Below are 17,782 nucleotides of genomic sequence, written 5' to 3' on the forward strand. Positions count from 1 at the left end.
GTTTTAAGGCAGTAGGTCATTTCAGTAGCAGCCCTGCAGCCAGTATAAAGGATGGAAAGGAAGAGTGATAAATTCTGACCCTACAAAAAGAGAACTCCTCCTTCCCAGAGCTCCAGGATAGTCCTGAGAGTGAATGGAACACATGGGAATGCAGTGCAGCCCCTTTAAGAAACCAGGCCAGGCAGTCACCAGGCTACTGGGAAGGCAGCCCGGGAGATAAGATAAGGCCTCCTGGCTGGTTTAAACCAGGGTCCCAAGCCATAGTGCCTGGACTACAGATAGGCAAACAGGAACCAGGGGTGATAAGGAGGAGGTGCCAGCTACTAAACCCAGGCTGGCGAGAGGTAAAGCAGCCCAGTCACTCACTTGGGGCCTGAAAAGAGAAGGCGGTATTCATTGTGGGTGTGTAGAGAGAGTCCACTAGTATTGACCTGTGTATCCTGTTGTATTTATGATCATAGTAAAAAGGAAAAATCCTACTAGGCTATACTTAGAGGCACTCTGCTTTATATGTAGTAAGTCTACAAAAAAAGCGTGGCAGTGAGTTCTTTACACTCTACTGATACCTGTATCCTCTAGTGCAGTGATTTTCAACCAGTGTGCCACTGGCATGCTGTGAGAGGATCTTAGGTGTACCACAAAAATTTTGAAAGACCATTAATTAAATTATTTTCAAAAGAACTTACAAGCCTGGTAAGTATATTCTTTTTCTTACTCTTCTTTTTGGATCAACATAATTTAAGTGTGCCATGGAAGTTTAACTATAGATTTAAGTGTGTTATGAGATAAAAATGGTTGAAAAACACTGCTCTAGTGAGATAGAGGGTTTGGAGACTACCTGATTTCTTCCTCAAACTAAGAAAATCCTGGCAAAGACTTACTCTGACAAACTCGGAAAGCTGATGTCTGCACATATCTGCATAGATTTGCATGCGTCCTAACTAAACATAGGTACTTTTATGCTGAATTTAGATTTCCCCAAACCAGTTACTTATTTTTAAAGGGGTAAAGAGGGGATTTAGCTCTACTCATTCCTGCCCACCTTTCATGTGAATCCTCCAAAGTTGCAAAAATGATCTCTGCAAACTTGGAAATATAAATAACATCCTGCTTGCATAGCTTATAAAACAATTCCTGTCATTGAATTCTTTGCCTGTCAACGTGTTCCCCTCTTAGTTTCTATTACAGTTCCTGGTTCCGCTCTCCAAAATCCTGAGGGCAAAGAGATATTAAAGCAAAGAAACCTTCTAAAAACAGTCAGGAGATGGAATTGCTTAGAAGCCTTCGAGGATTGGTGCACTCTAGCTAGACAGAGCAGTACAGACAGTTGTGTGGCTCTGACGACCACCTTCCCACTGCCTCCCATCCCAGGGCTGGGGATGCTATGACTATCTTTGTCTACTCTCCTTCCTCCAGGAATAAATAAAAATATCATCCCTCCCCCAGATCCCAGCTCCACTATTGGGCCGCCAGGCAAATATTTCATAATGTGGGCTCATCCAATTGGGCATCGTGCCAGAGCCAAGCGCCTCAGGTTGCGAGAGTGCTCCAATCAGGCCAGGCAGCCTGGGTGGGACCAGAGGGTTCTCCCTCTCCTCATGGGAGGCAGCAGCATTACTCAGGTGAATGGCGTCAAGGTGGGAGTTGCTACTTTCTCAGGGCTGAAAGGCAGGCAGCTTGAGACAACCCAGCACTGAAGGGGTTAAGGCCAGCTAGCATGTGTGGCTGTTAATGATTGCTACCCACCAGGGACCTGGTGAGTATTAAAGGGAAACCTTTTCCCTGTTCCTGAGTGTGAAAGGAGTCAGGGCTAGAGGCAGCAGAGGGGACAGCAAAGAAGAAGCGGTGAGTGAGTGGTTGTCTGTCTGGTCTGTGTTTGTCTGGGTGGCTCTGGAACAGATAAGAGAGCATGAGATATACCCATTCTATCAGCTGGGTGGGCTTTTGTTACAATCGGACACACATTCTCAGCTTGGGGCTGGATTCCAGTATCATTACTATTAGAAGGAAATTGTCAGAATTATCTTAGTCCAGAGGAGTAAACTATACAGCACAGAAGCTGGAGATGCAAACTGTTGTCTGTCCTGATACCAAGACAATGGTTTCGTGTGGCAACCCCGCACACAAAGCTGGAGCCGCGGTTCTTCCTCTCTCTTTCTGAGCCATTGTCTCCAGAGAGGGACTCCGGAGCTCTGGACAGAGGCAGCACCAGCCTCTCTTGTGGGCTGCTTTCGGGAGACCGGGCCACAGAAGTGAAGGACAGAGACAGCCACAGGAGACTAGGATAGCTGTGCTTTTGCCTTGTATCCTTTGACTTAGCAGGGTCAGGTATGGGGAGAGGTATAGGGTAGGACAGAATGGGGTTGGAACAGGCTGCAGAGTTGGAAGGAGAATTCTTAGTAAGAAGATAAAGTTGTCATTTGGCAGCAAAACTTTAAAGAGAACTTACCTTTTGCATTTAGATGGCTGTCGTCCCTATTCCCTCAATTTCCCCCTTCCCTTTTTTTTTTTTTTTGAGACAGAGTCTCACTCTGTTGCCCTAGGTAGAATGCTGCGGTGTCATCATAACTCACAGCAACCTCGAACTCTAAGACTCAAGCAATCCTCCTGCCTCAGCCTCTCTGGTGGCTGGAACTACAGGCGCCCCCTATAACCTCCAGCTAGTTTTTAGAGAGGGGGTCTCGCTCTTGCTTAGGCTAGTCTTGACCTCCTGAGCTCAAGCAGTCAACCCGCTTCAGCCTCCCAGAGTGCTAGGATTACAGGCATGAGCCACTGTGCCCAGCACCTCTATTTCCCCTTTAGGTCCCTTGTCCCCTAACCCTCCAAAAGATCTGCGCTCTTTGACCCAGGCACCTTCCAATGATGTGTCAGGCTGTGCAGGGGGTGTGGACAAGAATTTCTTGGCTTTGTTGGAGGAGGTGGATACACTGATTTTCTCAGCTGATGGTATCTGTGTGTGTGTACTCACAAGTGTGCGTGTGACTTAAAAAAAAAAAAAAAAAGAAGGGAAACTGTCACTGAAACAATGTTGACTTTACCCCTGTTCCCTTAGCTAGGAGTCCCTTTGTTCCCCTGCCTCTTTCTTGGGAGAAAAAAGGTTTGATGACATAATGGTGATTTGGGGCCAGACCTGGGCAGGGACTCTGGGCCCTGGAGAGCCTCCTGGGTAGGGACAGGGTGCTTTCTGTGCCAGTCTTCAAGGTAGATTGGAGAGATGAGGTAACTTCTCCCCCCCTCCCCCCACCGTACACCGTGGCTTTCAGCCGTGGTGCTTCTTCTGGCTGGGCTGCCCATAGGCAAACAGAAACTAGCCACAATAAGGGGGAGGTACCAGCCACTAGACCCTGCAGGGCAAGTGCAGAAGCAGCCAAGTTTCTGGGCATTTGAGGCCAAGAAAGGGGGGGAAGCAGAGCATAGGAGAGGGATGGGAGGATACTCGTGTTCTGCCACATATTAAAAGGTCAGCTGCAGATGTGACTAGCCAACCTCCATCCTTACACTTTCAGGAAAAGGAGTATAGGAGAAGGTGGGGAAGGGGCAACCTGTGTAGTTGTCCCACATTTGGAATTTAAATGCTCTGCTGTTGCCACCTTGAAATTCTTAAGTTTGAACAAGGGGCCCTGCAAATTATGCAACCGCCCCTATTCCCAGGCCCAGCCAGAAGTTTCAGCAGCAACAGAATTGTTGCTCACATATTCCAACAGGTGCAGGCTGACTCACCTGTTACTCAGGTGTCACTTACCAAGGCTGGCTTCCATCCTGGCTGAGACCATCCTGCATCTTTTTCCCTTTCCTCCACTTTCAAGGCATTCCGTTCCTCCTTGTCAGGCTTCCCTGCACAATCTTCCCTTAAGACTGATGTATGGCAGGGTTCAGGGGAGGAGCAGCAGTTTCCCTTGTCTGATCACCTCCCTGCCTCCCTTCCCAGGCACTCTCTTTACTGGGCTGTGGCCAGCGGGTGCTCTAGGTGGAGTCAGGGCCTGGAAGCACCTCTTCTATCCCTCCGAGATCTCCCCTCCCCTCTGGCACCTGCTTCTGTGCTGTTTGTTTAGGAACGGGTTGTTACCCAGTGATGACTTCAGTCCCTAGGTCTAGATGGGTGCAGGGAAGGAAGAATGCTGAGCCTGCTGTCCTCGGCCACAGCCCTGCTGCTGTCTTATCCCTTCCATGCTAGCTCTTCCCTTTCTGGACCAAAAGGCCCCATGGAAGACCTTCCTTTCTTCCTCTTCCCTTCAGCATCAGCAAGAGGTCTGGCCAGTCCAGGAAGGGATAATAAAGGCAGGAGGGTGGAACAGATCCCCCCCTTGTGTCTCTAGACTCTTCCCCTTTTCTTGTTGCCTCCCTCCCTACCCTTTGGGGGCTGCTCTATGACCTTTTCCAGTATCTCCCACCAGGCCTGCACAGTTAGTAACGATACTTACAAACCCTTGAGAGATGTCTTAAAGCATATGATTTAAAAACAAGGGATTGTCTAGATTAATTTTGATTGGACTTTAGAATGTATCATTTGATTTTAACAGCTTTTTGTTGCTGTTGATAGCAAATTTTCCTTTCATTTTAGTTTAGCTTAGGACTACAAGGGAATGTATATTTCCTGAGGCCACTGAGCCCATATCAGCTGGTGGAAGAATAAACTAGTTTGGAATGAAGTGTTTTATAGAACTAAAAAAATGTTAGAACTGGGAGGTGGCTTAGAGAACGTGTAGCTGAGTGCCATCCAACAGGGTGGAAAGTTGTACATGATGGAATGTTTTGTGTCTGTTCTGTTCAACGTGGTAACCACCAGCCACTGGGGCTACTGAGCTACCGTGAGTTAAACTAAAATTTTAATTTATCCACTTTTACCTAAAACTTGAATAGCCACATATGACTAGTGGGTGTTGAATTGGATGGTGCACATTTGGGATCGAGCTATTTATTCCTTTATTTTATTAATGAATATAACACTAATCACTTACTGAGTAACGATCATGTGCCAAGCAGTGTCCTAGACACTTTAAATATGTCCTCTAAGCAACCCCTGGTACTACTCCCAGTATTCTCCATGATGGGGAAACTGAGACTCAAAAAGGTAACTTAATAGCAGTTAACTACCAAGACTCCTGACTCTGAGACCACTGGTCTCACCCTTTTCCTTAAGGAGAATCCATGTGCTCTCCATTCTTTGTTGTCACGTGACAGCTTTCTTCACAAGCCCTCCAAGTCCCTTCCCAGTATCACTCTTCGCCAAGATGTCAGGAGATTTCACAAAGGACTGTCACTTTTTGGCTGGTTCCATGAGTGGCTCTTGTTCCTGGGCTTTCTGCAGCAAACAGCAATCCGGGGAGATTCCTGTGTTCTCGGAGCCCTTGGCAAGCACCCCGAGTACATGAGAAGTTCCAGACTCATCACTTCTGGCAAAAAGAGGTGTTCAGATTTTCCCACAATTCCTGTGTATCCCAGCTTGCCCTGTTAATTCTAAGCCTAAGAGAGAAGACTAGCCAAGCCCTCCTGGGGGTTTGAGGCAGACTGGGGCTCCCTGGGCAGGAGAGGAGCGATGTTACAGTAGCGCCTGCCTTGGCACCGCTACCCAGGCTGCCCTCAATGTGGGAGGCTTGCTCCTGCAGGAGCAGCTGTCCAGGCCCCTGCTCTCCTGCACCAGCTGATTTATTGCTTTTCTCCTCCCCAGACAAAGCCTCTGCTTTTGTAGACTCTTATCAGAGCCTGCCTGGCCAGTAGGGAGAGAGAGGGAGAGGAGGGGCCCTGAAGCAGATGGAGCCTCCCCCCTCCCCTGTGAGAGGGATTACAGCTGAGTGTCCCTGCTTCCTTCAGTTGCTACTCACCATCCCAACCAGAACAGCACAGGCCCTCCTCAGCTGACTTCCGTACAGCCACTCCATCGAATAGCCATTCAGTTCCCACTGCCGAGTGTGCATCAGAGTTCAGGGATAAAGAGATAAAGAAGGCCCAGGTTCGGGCAGTCTGTGTGTGGCTGCCCTCTTGCCTCCACACCCAGACACCCCACATCTCCCAGTCCCCAGACTGTAGCTCACAGGCATGCCCAGGGAAAGGTTTGTGGCTTTCATTGCTGTGTTCTTGGAGCAGGCCTTATGAAGGCAGGTCTCCCCCTGAATCTGGAGCTCTCTCTTCCTTTCCTGGAGATGATGAGCTCAGACTCCAAGGAAATATGAACTTCATATCTATCTATCTCTCTCTCTCTCTCTCTCTCTCTCTCTCTCTCTCTCTCTCGTCTCAATGGCTGGGGAAATGCACTTCAGCCTCCCTGACTCTGAAATGGGCCTTCCCCGGCTCCCTCCCTCTGGTAAAGACCAGAGGCTGTGTGAGTTTTATTTTTCTCTTTGTTCCACACTCCTTCAGAGAGCATCATAACCTTTCTTCCCCCTGCTGTCTGACCTGGTGGGAAATCAGCTGTCTACCGAACAAAGCATCGCTTAATATTATTGTTTTATTGTTAAAATAAGAAAGCTAAGTCACTGCAACAGTTTGACTCTCAAACTGCTGGACTGGGAACCAAGAAGACATCGGCGGCATCTGTGGAGGTAGAAGGAGAGTATCAGCCCAGCTTCATTACTCTCCAGATGCTCACTTAGTAAAATTCCTTCCATGGGGTAGGGTGGGGTGGGGTGGGGTGGGGTGGGGTCCCTCCTCTCTTCACAACACCAGAACCTCATCTGCTGAGCTAGGAGTGGAGAGATGGTTTCAATGACCTTCCACAGACCCAGACCCGGAAGCAGACAGCTGGGCTGCCTCAGCCCATAAAGGGAGGAGTTTGGGATTCAACTCAGAGCTGGGGGGGGGATGGTGGTGGTGTAATTAATTATTGCCTGCCCTATTATTACTCCTCTGGTCCTTTCCATGTTGCTGACTGTTAGGCAAAGGCAACTTGGAGGCAAGGGGCCCTTTTTCTCTGCTTCTAACTGGCCTAGCCACTCAGGGGCAAGTTGAGAGAAGGGAAATCTGGAGCTGGAGCCATAGGTAGCTCCTTCTTTTATTTCCTTTTTTCTTTATCAGAGAACAAAACAGGAGCACACAGGACAAGGAGTGTGAGGGGCTCCAGGGAGCTGGGCTACCCCAGTTCTCAGAGTTGGGTCAGGGTGAGAGGGGAAAATGCCTCCTGTCCTGCCCATGTTGGCATTTGGGTCACGGGATCACAGGTCTTAACAACTGTAAGGAGCTTGAGCATTCAGATGGCTAGAGTCTGGCTGTCCCCAGGAAGGATGTTCCATAATGTAGCAACCAGATGGGGTGCTGGCCTGGAGTCTGGGAGGGCTCTGTGCAGTGCCGGGCAGGAACTCTTTAGTCTCTGGATCATGGAGAGGAGGGAAGGTGGCAGGCCCTGGCTGGGAGGTGAGTCAGGGGCACTTGAGAGACTTGGCTGAGAGACTTGGTGGGGAAGCTCTTTATTGACCAATGTAAGACTTCTAATATTTTAATAACTGGCATGGTTATGCTGATTATCTGCCCTGGTCAGCTTTATTTTTCAGAAGACAAACAAAATTCCATAAGGTAAAACAATCAGTTTAAAGATGAAATATCCAAACTAGAGTAGAAGACCAGCATGAAATTCCCTGGCACAATGTCCACATTCCCTCTCTCTGCCTCTCTAGCATGCATGTATGCACACAATCTCTTACTCAAGTGTGAACCCATTACCCCGACTAAAGAACACACGGTGCCCCTCCCCCTGCCCTCCTGTTTAGGCTTTCCCACCTCCCACAATAGGAACAAGGGACCAGACAGGCCCAGGACAGGGGCTAGGAGACACTTCAGTGAAAGATGAGGGAAGGTGAGCTGCACCGGCTGGAAGGTAGATGGCTGAATCTGGCCCCTGACTTGTGATATCCCTCCCTGCCCACTGAGCCAGCTCTTCTGTGTTCTATCCAAGGTAGAACACAGGTGAGCTCAGGTGAGATTTCCCCAGCATTCTACAATGGCCATGGGAGGTTTGCGGGGATTGCGTATAAGAATGGGCAGAGGCAAGTAGAGAAGGGAGCATGTATGTCTAGTCTCCTAATATGCAGCCCAGGAGCTTAGTATTTTAAGATGTTCCTGTTTTGCTTGGGGGAGAGCACCATATTCTTGCCATTTGGGATATAACCATGACATCAAAGGAGGGTTGGAGCAAGGGCAGAGAAAAAGGAAAGAGCAAGTAAAAGGATGGGTGAGAGCTGCTGGCAGCTGGTCTGCAACACCTGTGGAACTGGTATTTTGATCTGTGAGTAGGACGTGGAAAAGACAGTGCTGTTTAGAGGGCTCCTTCCCACTTGCAAATACCTAGTGTTGCTGCTAGGGCCCGATGCCCTCTAACCTCTAACCTCTCCTTTATGTGGCAGTAGTAGGTAGGAAAGCAGAGCAGCTTTGGTGAGAAGTTGGCTAGAAAGTACATTTTTTCCTAGAAACAGCTTTGGGAATCAGCTACAGCAAGATGATTGGAAATGTAAACTGAGCTGATTTTTAATGAGGACAGAATGGTAGCACAGATAAGCCACCTAGAAATAATGATGAGATCCAGCAGGGAGGTGGGAAGCAGGAGCCCCACCTTCCCTCTGTGGCTGCAAAATTCCTCCCTGGAGTGTAAGAGGGAAGTGGGAGGGACGGGCCCCAGGCAGCCCCCTTTCCAGCCTCTGTCCACCTAATGAGCTGTAATGCCAGAAGCCAAAGAGTCCTCTGGATGGGGAAGCCAGGCCAGGGCTGATTCTCTCTCAGCAGATTCTCAGGAGCTATGGAAGTGAGGCAGTTTGCTGCATAGCATATAACCAAGAGGGGCCCAGAGGGTGGAGGCAGTGGAGTGTATTTCTTTAATTGTTCAATATTGATCACAGTAGGAGCTCTGAGTGTCACACACGCCTACATGTGCATATGTGCACATGTGCAAACATGCATGAAGGCTCAGGTTGATTTTGCTGCTTTTGACATCATGGTGCCGTGTACACTCCACGTGGATGCTGGCTCTAGCGGAGGATGCATGGAGATGGAGCAATACACAGTGATCCCTAACATGAAGGACTAAGGAGCCGAGGCTGTCTCCTGAACTATAGAAAAGCCATATGAGGCGGAGAGACAAAATCCCGGAAAATGGAGATGACCTGCCTCTTCCTTTGTAATTTATTGGTCTTAGCACTTCTGGAATCCCTGCCCCTGGCACTCTCAGCCACCACCCCATTTACAACCTTCTTAAGCCTGGGACTGTGTTTTTTATTTCCTAGCTCCTGCACCTGGCATACTTCCTGGTTTGGTTTTGAGCAGAAGGATCATAGTCATTATCTCTTATGCAAAACATTTCATATTTTGAGTGTATAGCTATTTCATAGAATTGGTATATGTGCTGCTGAAGTAAGCACTATTGTTTCACAGAATTAGAAGATACCTCATTTGCACACAAATCTAAGGGCTAGAGAAGTAAAGTCACACTGCTGCCTGGACGACTCTGAAATTTAGGGATGCTCCTACCCCCATTGCAAAATCTCCTTTACTACTTGAGATAGTCCCCCTTTGAGGGGGTAGAATTTGAAACGTCCATTTGGACATGTGTTCGTAACTGTTTGTCCTGGAGAAATGAAAGCCTTTTGACATCCCAAAAGAAAGGAAGAGGAGCAAGATCCTTGTTTTCTATTTTGAGGTTTGGCATTTAGTAAGTTCTTCTTGGTATCTAACTTAAAATGAATACGTTATACATTGCAGTTTAGTGGCAAAGGGAAAGGCATTCTGTGTGCTGACTTAATCCTGAGGATTTCAGAGTTCTCTATGAGCAGGGGAAGCCCTGGAGCCTTCCTTCTTTCCTACTCTCTTGCTAGCTTATCTGAGAATGGGAGAAATAATTTAACTTGCAACTTAAGCAAAGGCTGTGGGAGGCCCCTGAGCCCAGCTTGAAGAGAAAGGGGCTATTTTTGCCTTCTAGAGGAAGAAAACTCATTTTCCCAATGCACCTCACCCCCTCCTCCTGCTGTGAGGATGAGCTTAATTTTCTTCCCCTCCTACCAAAGATGGTTCAAAGCCAAGCTATATATTCAGGGGGGAGCCAGGCAGGGAAGCAGAGTTAGGGGGTGAGGGGGCAGAAACAGCTTCTCTCGTGGAGAGGAAGTAATTAATTTTAAGACAGAGCTGAGACAGGGAAGCCCTTGATAATAGATTGTCAGATTCCGAATGCAGGTGGTTAAGAATTAAATCAGAGTATGGAGAGGTTTTTTATTCATTTATTCAACAAATGTTTATGGAGTACCTACTAGTGCAGGCAGGAGCCTCAAGCAGGCATCAGGAGAGGGCCTAGCTCTCCAGGACCATAGCAGAGTCCAAGTAAACAGATTAAGGACAGGGAGAGAGTGTGATCTAAAAACTGAGGCTCCCTGTCACCAGGATAAATCATTTGCAAAAGTCCCACTAAATGGCTGAACATGTTGACCTTTTGGATTTAAGATTAGCTGTTAACCCCAGTGATATCTAACCAGCTTGTCTCACCACGGGATCAATAATAATGTTGCCCATTTGCTTTTCCATTCACTGATTGCATTGTTTCCTGACCAAGTTCTGTCCTCATTGCAAAAAAATTAGATTAGTTCTTCACTTTCAGTGTCTGTTGTGACATCACAGAATTGCCATAGCAACAGACTGTGATGTCAACAGAATGCCTAGTGCTGCTAAAAAGAACCACACTGGGCAGAAAGAAATCTGTCATGTGAAGACAAAATAGAATAATATAGAAAGCCAGAGGAACTGAAATTTGGTATCAAAAGAACATCTTGGCAGTGTAAGATAACAGTGGGTCTGGAGCTTCCTTTGCGAGACCACTTTATAAACAAGCAAGGCACTTCATGAAGATTGATTGGAGAGCAGCCCTGCCTGGAGGCAGGAGAATAGAAGAGATGACTTTCAGAAGGTCTTTGCAGTCCAAGGAGCCTAAGACACAAAGGGCATTAGGAAAAGGGAAGATTTGACCATCTTTGGCCTCTGGAGAATTCAGGAGAATTAACAGCAATACAAATCTCCTTGTTCCTGAGAAGCTCTGGCAGTCACCAGCTGGAATTTATCATCTTGCGACTGGGAATATTTTCAGCAATAAACACACAATGACCCTCCCCACTCCCCGCCCCGCCTCAAGCCCAGTTGCTGCCCTCTTGCTCATAAGCCTTAGGAGGAAGCTTTCTTTCAATTTTGCCTGAGCAAAGAAGCCTGATCCTTGGCACTAGCTCTGGCTCCATAACATCCACGCCCATCTGCCCGACTTGCTCTGCGTTAGCTGGACCACCACATGTGGAGGGCGAGCAACCTGGTGCTGTGTCCAAGGGGAGCATGTCGGGGGAAGGCAGCAGAGAAGCTTCATTCATTCTGCTCCTGTCTGCACAGAAGCAGGCTGGGCAGGCTGAGAGGAGAAAAGAGACTTACTCAATCAATCTCAGCTTCTCAGCAGCGACAGCAATAACAGCGAATGAATCTGGAGCTGCTTTTAACCCTTGTGCCCACAGGATCTGAAGCATCTCTGAGAAGCAAGTTGATTTTCAGCTCAAGAGCCCATGTTCTGGGGTGGGGAGTGGGGGAGGCAGGAGGACCGTCTCCCTGCAGGTCGAGCTGGCATGAGTTTTTGCCGTGCAGATGGGAACACAGCCCCAGACTCCTCCGCCCGCCCAGCTACTCTGTGTCCTTAGCTCAGTGAGGTCGGACTACCTGGAAGTGGTACACCTGCTCTGTGCATGCCTATCTCTCCATTTCAGCATTTTCTCCTTGGGGATCTGAACTGGGAGGATAGCATCCCCTCCTCTCTTATCCTGTCTCCAGTGCTCTGGTAGCATTCTGGCTGGATGTTAGGAAATCACAGGCCTATTAGGGCACCTGGGTGACCCCCACCAACACCCTGCAAGAGACCCCTCCCCTTCTCCAGTGCCAGAGCCAGGAGGAGGGGGAAACCAGCAGAGTCTCTGCCACCGATTGCCCTGGATCTCTGCCACAGCATTAAGAGGTGGACCGGAGGACTTACTTCTCAGAGGGATGGTAGGAGCAGGGTGGCTGGTGGGTTCTCTGAGGCTGCCAAACTGGGGACGGAGCTGCCAAAAAGATGTTGAAGTTTCGGGCTGATCGACGGGTCAGGTAGGGATTTCTTTCATGGACCACGAACCAGGTTGCCAAGTTAAGTCCAGAGCAGGCTGAGTTGGCGTCTTGTCCTGTTCAGATCTGGGGGCTTCAGAGTGAGGGGTCTGCATGAGGTGACCTGGAGAAGGAAATATAGTTAGGTCAATCGTTGCTGCATTGCAGTGCTTTTGAAGGGGAAGCTATTTTGAAATTGGTAGCGCCGGGACAGAGGGAGGACGTCATTTGTAGAGGTTGCTGGGTAGGAGAGTCTAGGGCAGAGAGAAATGTGCCCTACTCTAAAAAGACTCGTGATATTGGCAGCAGACTGTGTGTGCTTCTGTGTGTGTGTGTGTCTGTTACAGTGTCTGCAGGGAAGATTTCAGTAGTTACCACCAGCAATGTGCAGAGCAGAAGGAGACTGGCGAGTTGGGGTGGGGGTCAGGTGTTCCGTGCCACGGGGAAAAAGCAAAAAATGTGGCACCTCAAGGATCTTAGTTGTCATAGACTGCCTGCCCCCAGAGTCCTAAATGGGGCAGAGATGGTGGCAAGTGTAACTGGAATCAGGTACCCTTCCTCACAAAGATCCCCTTTGATTAAGTTGAGAGCATCCTTGTTGGACCTGAGAGGGAAGTGGGAATAAAGTTTGGGAAGTAGGGAGCAGATGAGCAATGTGCTAGACTTAGAACCCTGGCCTGGAGGACACTGGCCAGATTCTGGCTCCCTGGCAAGTCTGGGCTGCAAAACCCTGGTTTCTATATAGACTGTAGCTATCACCTGCTGTGTTTCCATCTCCTGCATGCCTTTGTCTTAGATCTGAACACAACTGCTTTGGATACTGGAAAAACACCCTTTGATTTTATCTTTAGCTTCAGCAGACAGCCCAAGGACTGGGATGTGTTCTATGCTATTAAAAGGGGGTCCTCAAAAGGTTATTTTACTTCTCCTATCCAGCTAGACAGTCCTCTGGTGCTGGTTGGCCTGCCACTTGTCAAGCAGAGCTGGTCCTTTGCTGTGGGTGTGTTTAAGTGACCCATCCTCAGCGGCCTCTGTCCTGGTACCTGCTTTGTAGGGTAGACTGAGGCCTGCTCTGGACTTTGACAGTATTTCTCTAGAGGGATGGGTGAAGAAGGCCTAAAAACTCACCTAACCCTCCCCCGCTGGCTGGATACTTGTATCTCCACTTCTCCATTCTTGCCAAGTGGTCCCCACTTACAGACTCCATCTCAGCCGCCATCTGTGGCCTAGACCCATGGCATCAGCCCCCTCCAAGCTCTGTCTGCTGCCTTCCTCCTGTCTCCCCAAGAGCCCACAGGGAACCGTCCTGACATTCAGGCAGCCAGCAGAGCCACAGCAGGACTCCCCAAAGGAGACTCCATGATCCTGCTCCCCATCTGTCTCTGTATACACCCCTCCCCTGCTGTGTTCCCTCCTGTCTCCTGGCAGGCTGTCCTTACAACACCCCACACCACCTCCTTGCCACAGCATCCCTTAATTAGATCTGAGTGTTGAGCCAGCACTGACCTTCAAGCCTGAGAGCTCCTAAGGTCTCGGCCACATCAAGTAGCCCTTAGAACCTGGAGTGGGAGTGGGTCCCAGTCCGAGATTAAACATGGCGTTCTGGAACTCTCATTTCCTTTTAAGAAAGAGATGGAGCATAAGGCAAGAGAAGGAGTCCAAGGTCACAGGAGAGTTCTTTCAGCAAATAATGAAGGAGCATTTTTTTATGTGAAGTACTGGCAGGCGCTGTCCCTGGTAGAGAAACTGCAGTGTGTGACATCTTGACAATGTTGAGTGGTAGTCGGAACCCCTCCCACCCCCTCCCTCCCACACCTAGGGTGACTGCTGACAGGGATCTCTGGTAAGTAGTTAACACTGACTAGCAAGAGGTGAGCAGGTTTCCTCTCTTCCCTCCACCTCCCACTCCTCCCCCATCCCAACTACAGCCAGGCAAGCTGTCCCTCCTGCCTCCTGCAGACCCCACCCCACTGGAGGATGGAGGGTACACAGGCTCCTTATGTTGTCCCCTGTCCCTGTCACGGTTCAGGGCTGTACAGCCTTTGGTTTGTGTCTCGGCCTCCTTCATCTGCACCACAACTTCTCTCTCCTTTTGCCTTTGCAGCCACAATGAAAGACGGAACACATTTCTACATCCAGTGACTGGCCAGGTCCCAGAGGAAAACAAGAAATTTGACTTGAAAACGTGAGTTTGCCCCCACTTGCTGTTTGGCCTTTCTACCCCTCTCACCACCCCCTTGCAGCTGGGAGGGAAGGAGAGAAGGGATTTAGGGTCATTTCTGAGGACTGGAAGCTTCTGAGTCCCATCTAGCTCGACACCCCCGTCCACTACTCCTGGGGTTTAGTGGAAGCCAGATTGTCACAGCCTACAGGTTGACAGGATGACGTAGAAGACAGGTGTGAGGTTGGCCTATCAGCTGGGGGCCTTTTGGGGGAGCACTGAGAAAATCTAATCATCATGAGAGCCAAATGCTAATTCTTCTCCCTGTCGCCCCTGGCTCACTGACTGAAAGGAGGGGGAAAAATGATGAAAAGGATAATTAATCAACTTTCATAGGCCACAGGGCCATTAGAAGAAAAAGGAGCTCTAGAGTCCCAGGATCTCAGTTTTTAAGATAACTGTATAGGCAAGAAAAAGGAGAATGTCCGGGTTCCCTGGGATATAATCTCAGAGGAGCTGAAGGAGTGGCTAAGACGACCTCTCAAGGGCTCTCAGGAGGTCTAATTTTGTGTTGATACTGGAGCAGTGGGTCGCAAGGTGGGAAAAAGTATGTCTAACTGTTTCCTGGCTCTGACTTGTCTCTTTCTTTTGGTCAATTTGAAATCAGATCGGCCTTGGACATGTCCAATAAAACAGGTGGGAAACGCCCAGCTACCACTAACAGTGACACATCCAACCACAACATGGTGTCTGAGCTCCCTCCAGAGCGGCCCAACATCCGGGTAGGTCCAGCCCTCAGGGCAGCTGTCAGACAGGAAATGCCTTCAGTGTATGTTTAGTGGGATCTTAGGGAATCCTAGGAAATCCCAGCCCCTCAGCTATTTCTACAGTCTCCAATGAGCATGCGAGGTGACTCAGGCAGGAAGGGAAGAGGACTCCGAGCAGAACATTGTAGAAAACCAACATCTAGAACAGGGCTTCTCAACCTCAACACTGCTTGCCATTGGGGCTGGATAATTCTTTGTGGCATGGGACTATCCTGGGCATTATAGGCTGTCAAGCAGCATCACTGACCTCTACCCTGTAGATGCCAGTAGCACTGCCCCTCTGGTGTGACAACCCAAAATGTCTCTAGAGTTTGTCAGATGTCCCCTGAGAAAAACAGAGCCCCATCCTCATTGAGAACATTGTGGAAGACATGGCAGGTTGAGAGAGAGTGAGGAGGAAGGAAGAGAGCCTCAGGAGAAAGAAATCCAGAGAAGAATGTTGCAAAAAGGGCAAGTCATATAAAAGCTAAAAGTGTTGGCTCAAAGGCAGCAATACGGTCATTGGAGACACTGACAAGGGCAGTTTGAAGAGGGGTGGGACAGGGGAAGTGGAAACAATGAGGTGTAGAAACTACTCTTCTGAGAAACTAGACGATCAATGGTGGTATAATCATATAATGGAGTATTTAACAAAAATTAAAATGGGGCTAGGGGCCTGTGGCTCAAGCGGCTAAGGCGCCAGCCATATACACCTGGGCTAGCGGGTTCAAATCCAGCCTGGGCCCACCGAGCAACAATGATGGCTGCAACCAATAAATAGCTGGGCGTTGTGGTGGGCACCTGTGGTCCCAGCTACTTGGAAGGCAGAGGCAGGAGACTCACTTGAGCCCAGGAGTTGGAGGTTGCTGTGAGCCATGATGCCACTGTACTCTACCCAGGGGGACAGCTTGAGGCTCTCCAAAAAAAAATTAAAATGAGCTCGGCACCTGTAACTCAGTGGTTAGGGTGCTGGCCACATACTCCTGGTCTGGTGGGTTCAAACCTAGCCCAAGCCTGCTAAACAACAATGACAACTACAACTACAACAACAAAATAGCCAGGCACTGTGGTGAGTGCCTGTAGTCCCACCCACTTGGGAGGCTGAGGCAAGAGAATTGCTTAAGCTCAAGAGTTTGAGGTTGCTGTGAACTGTGATGCCACGGCATTCTACTGAGGGTGACAATAAGACTCTGTCTCAAAAAAAAAAAAAAAAAATTGAATGGGAGCAATATGTATGAACAAGGGTAAATCTTAAAAACATATTGTTGGGTAAAAAGCAAGTTGCAGAATATGAAAATATGACACCACTTATGTAAATACATAAACATGAAAAGCAGTAGTACATATTTATAGAAACAGCTGCAGTCCAAGTATATAACCACGAACAGGAAGACTAATTTGGGGTCAGTGCTTGCCTCCAGGGAGGAAGAAAAGGTAATGAGGTTGGGAAGGGGCTCAGGGGAGTGTGAGCTTGACCGACTTGCCTTGTTTTATTAGGGAAAAACAACACAACGTGATAATCATCAGACTGTCCTTTACTTTTCTGAAATGTCTGAACTATTTCAAAAAAGTGTTTTTAAATTTCGCTGTTGAGGGAAATGGGGTGTGAGGGCTGGAAGCAAGAAGATAAGAGGGAGGAGGTTTTGTTGGTTGATTTTGTTTTGCTTTAAGACATCAGAAATATGGAGGGAAGGAGCCAGTAGACAGGCTCGGGAGACAGGGGATAGCTGGTTAAGTTACATTTCTATGGAGACAGAGGGAGTTAAACTCAGAGGCACAGTTAGCCTGAATGGGGAAGGGCCCCTTTTCCTGAGACCAGATGAAAGAAGGTATGACTCTGGGGGCTGGGTGTCTAGGACACTAAAGACATTCCCGCATGATGTCCTTCACTTGTGCAAGAGGGCAGGAGGTAGGGTTTTCCGCCAAGATGAGTGGAGTGGGTAGGATGCACCAGGCAAGGGGTTGGAGGCTTGAGAAAATGCCCTATTCATTTGAGGAGCAGGAATGGTGGTGAACAGGAGCACAGGCAACATTGCCCTATCAATCCAGAGGGTCATCTGGTGACTCTGTGTGGCCTCCAGGCTTTTGTGGCGGCTTTCTTCCAGCAATGCTTGTGGCCTGGCCATCAGAGTGGGGAAGGCAGGTGGTTACACTGACCTCAGGTTTCTGGGAAGCTGTGGCAGCATGATAAGGAGTCTAGGATATTGAGGGGCTAGCAGAAGGGTGCCTAGGGTGGCAAATTTCCCAGCTTTTAGGCTGTGTAGAGAATGAACTGAGAGAAAAGAGGAGTAGTCAGGGATTTGCATATTCTTAGGGTGGTAAATGACTTCTTTACATAGCGAATCTCAACCAATACATGTAGATTTTTTGCCTAGTAATGTTCAGAAAATAATTTGATTTCCTGGTTGCAAGGGTGCTCTATAATAAAGCCAAGTGTCTTCTTTCCTTCCTTCTACAAGTATTTACTAAGTGCTTATTATAGTGGACACCTTGCTGGCTCTGGTGAGAAATAGATGAACAAAACAAAGGCTCCTCCCTAGAAAGAGCCTGTGGTGCAATGGAGGAGACAGATGGTGACAGGTTTAGACTGTACAGAGGTAGCAAGAGGAGGGCACAGCTGACTGCTCAGAAGTATCAGGGAGGTTTGGTGAAGGAGGGGGAGTTGGGATTTATCAGCAAACTAGAGAGGATAGGACTCTGTGCCCCACTCTTTGCCATGAGGGAACACGGTAAGCAAAGA

General features: G+C 48.7%; 1 protein-coding gene across 1 annotated transcript in view; it reads left to right on the forward strand.

Annotated features, from left to right (window-relative positions):
• Positions 1–1,779: 1,779 nt before the first annotated feature.
• PLEKHA6 (pleckstrin homology domain containing A6) overlaps positions 1,780–17,782 on the forward strand; it is a 62,520-nt gene continuing 46,517 nt past the window's right edge. Inside the window, exons 1-3 of the mRNA XM_012806661.2 lie at positions 1,780–1,845; positions 14,180–14,260; positions 14,904–15,018. Coding sequence (XP_012662115.1) covers positions 14,917–15,018 — 102 coding nt within the window. The 5' untranslated portion in view covers positions 1,780–1,845; positions 14,180–14,260; positions 14,904–14,916. The remainder of the gene's footprint in view (positions 1,846–14,179; positions 14,261–14,903; positions 15,019–17,782) is intronic.

This window comes from Otolemur garnettii, unplaced genomic scaffold (genome assembly GCF_000181295.1).
Source record: "Otolemur garnettii isolate 467f Iridium unplaced genomic scaffold, OtoGar3 scaffold00055, whole genome shotgun sequence".
In the NCBI taxonomy this organism is placed as follows: Eukaryota; Metazoa; Chordata; class Mammalia; order Primates; family Galagidae; genus Otolemur; species Otolemur garnettii.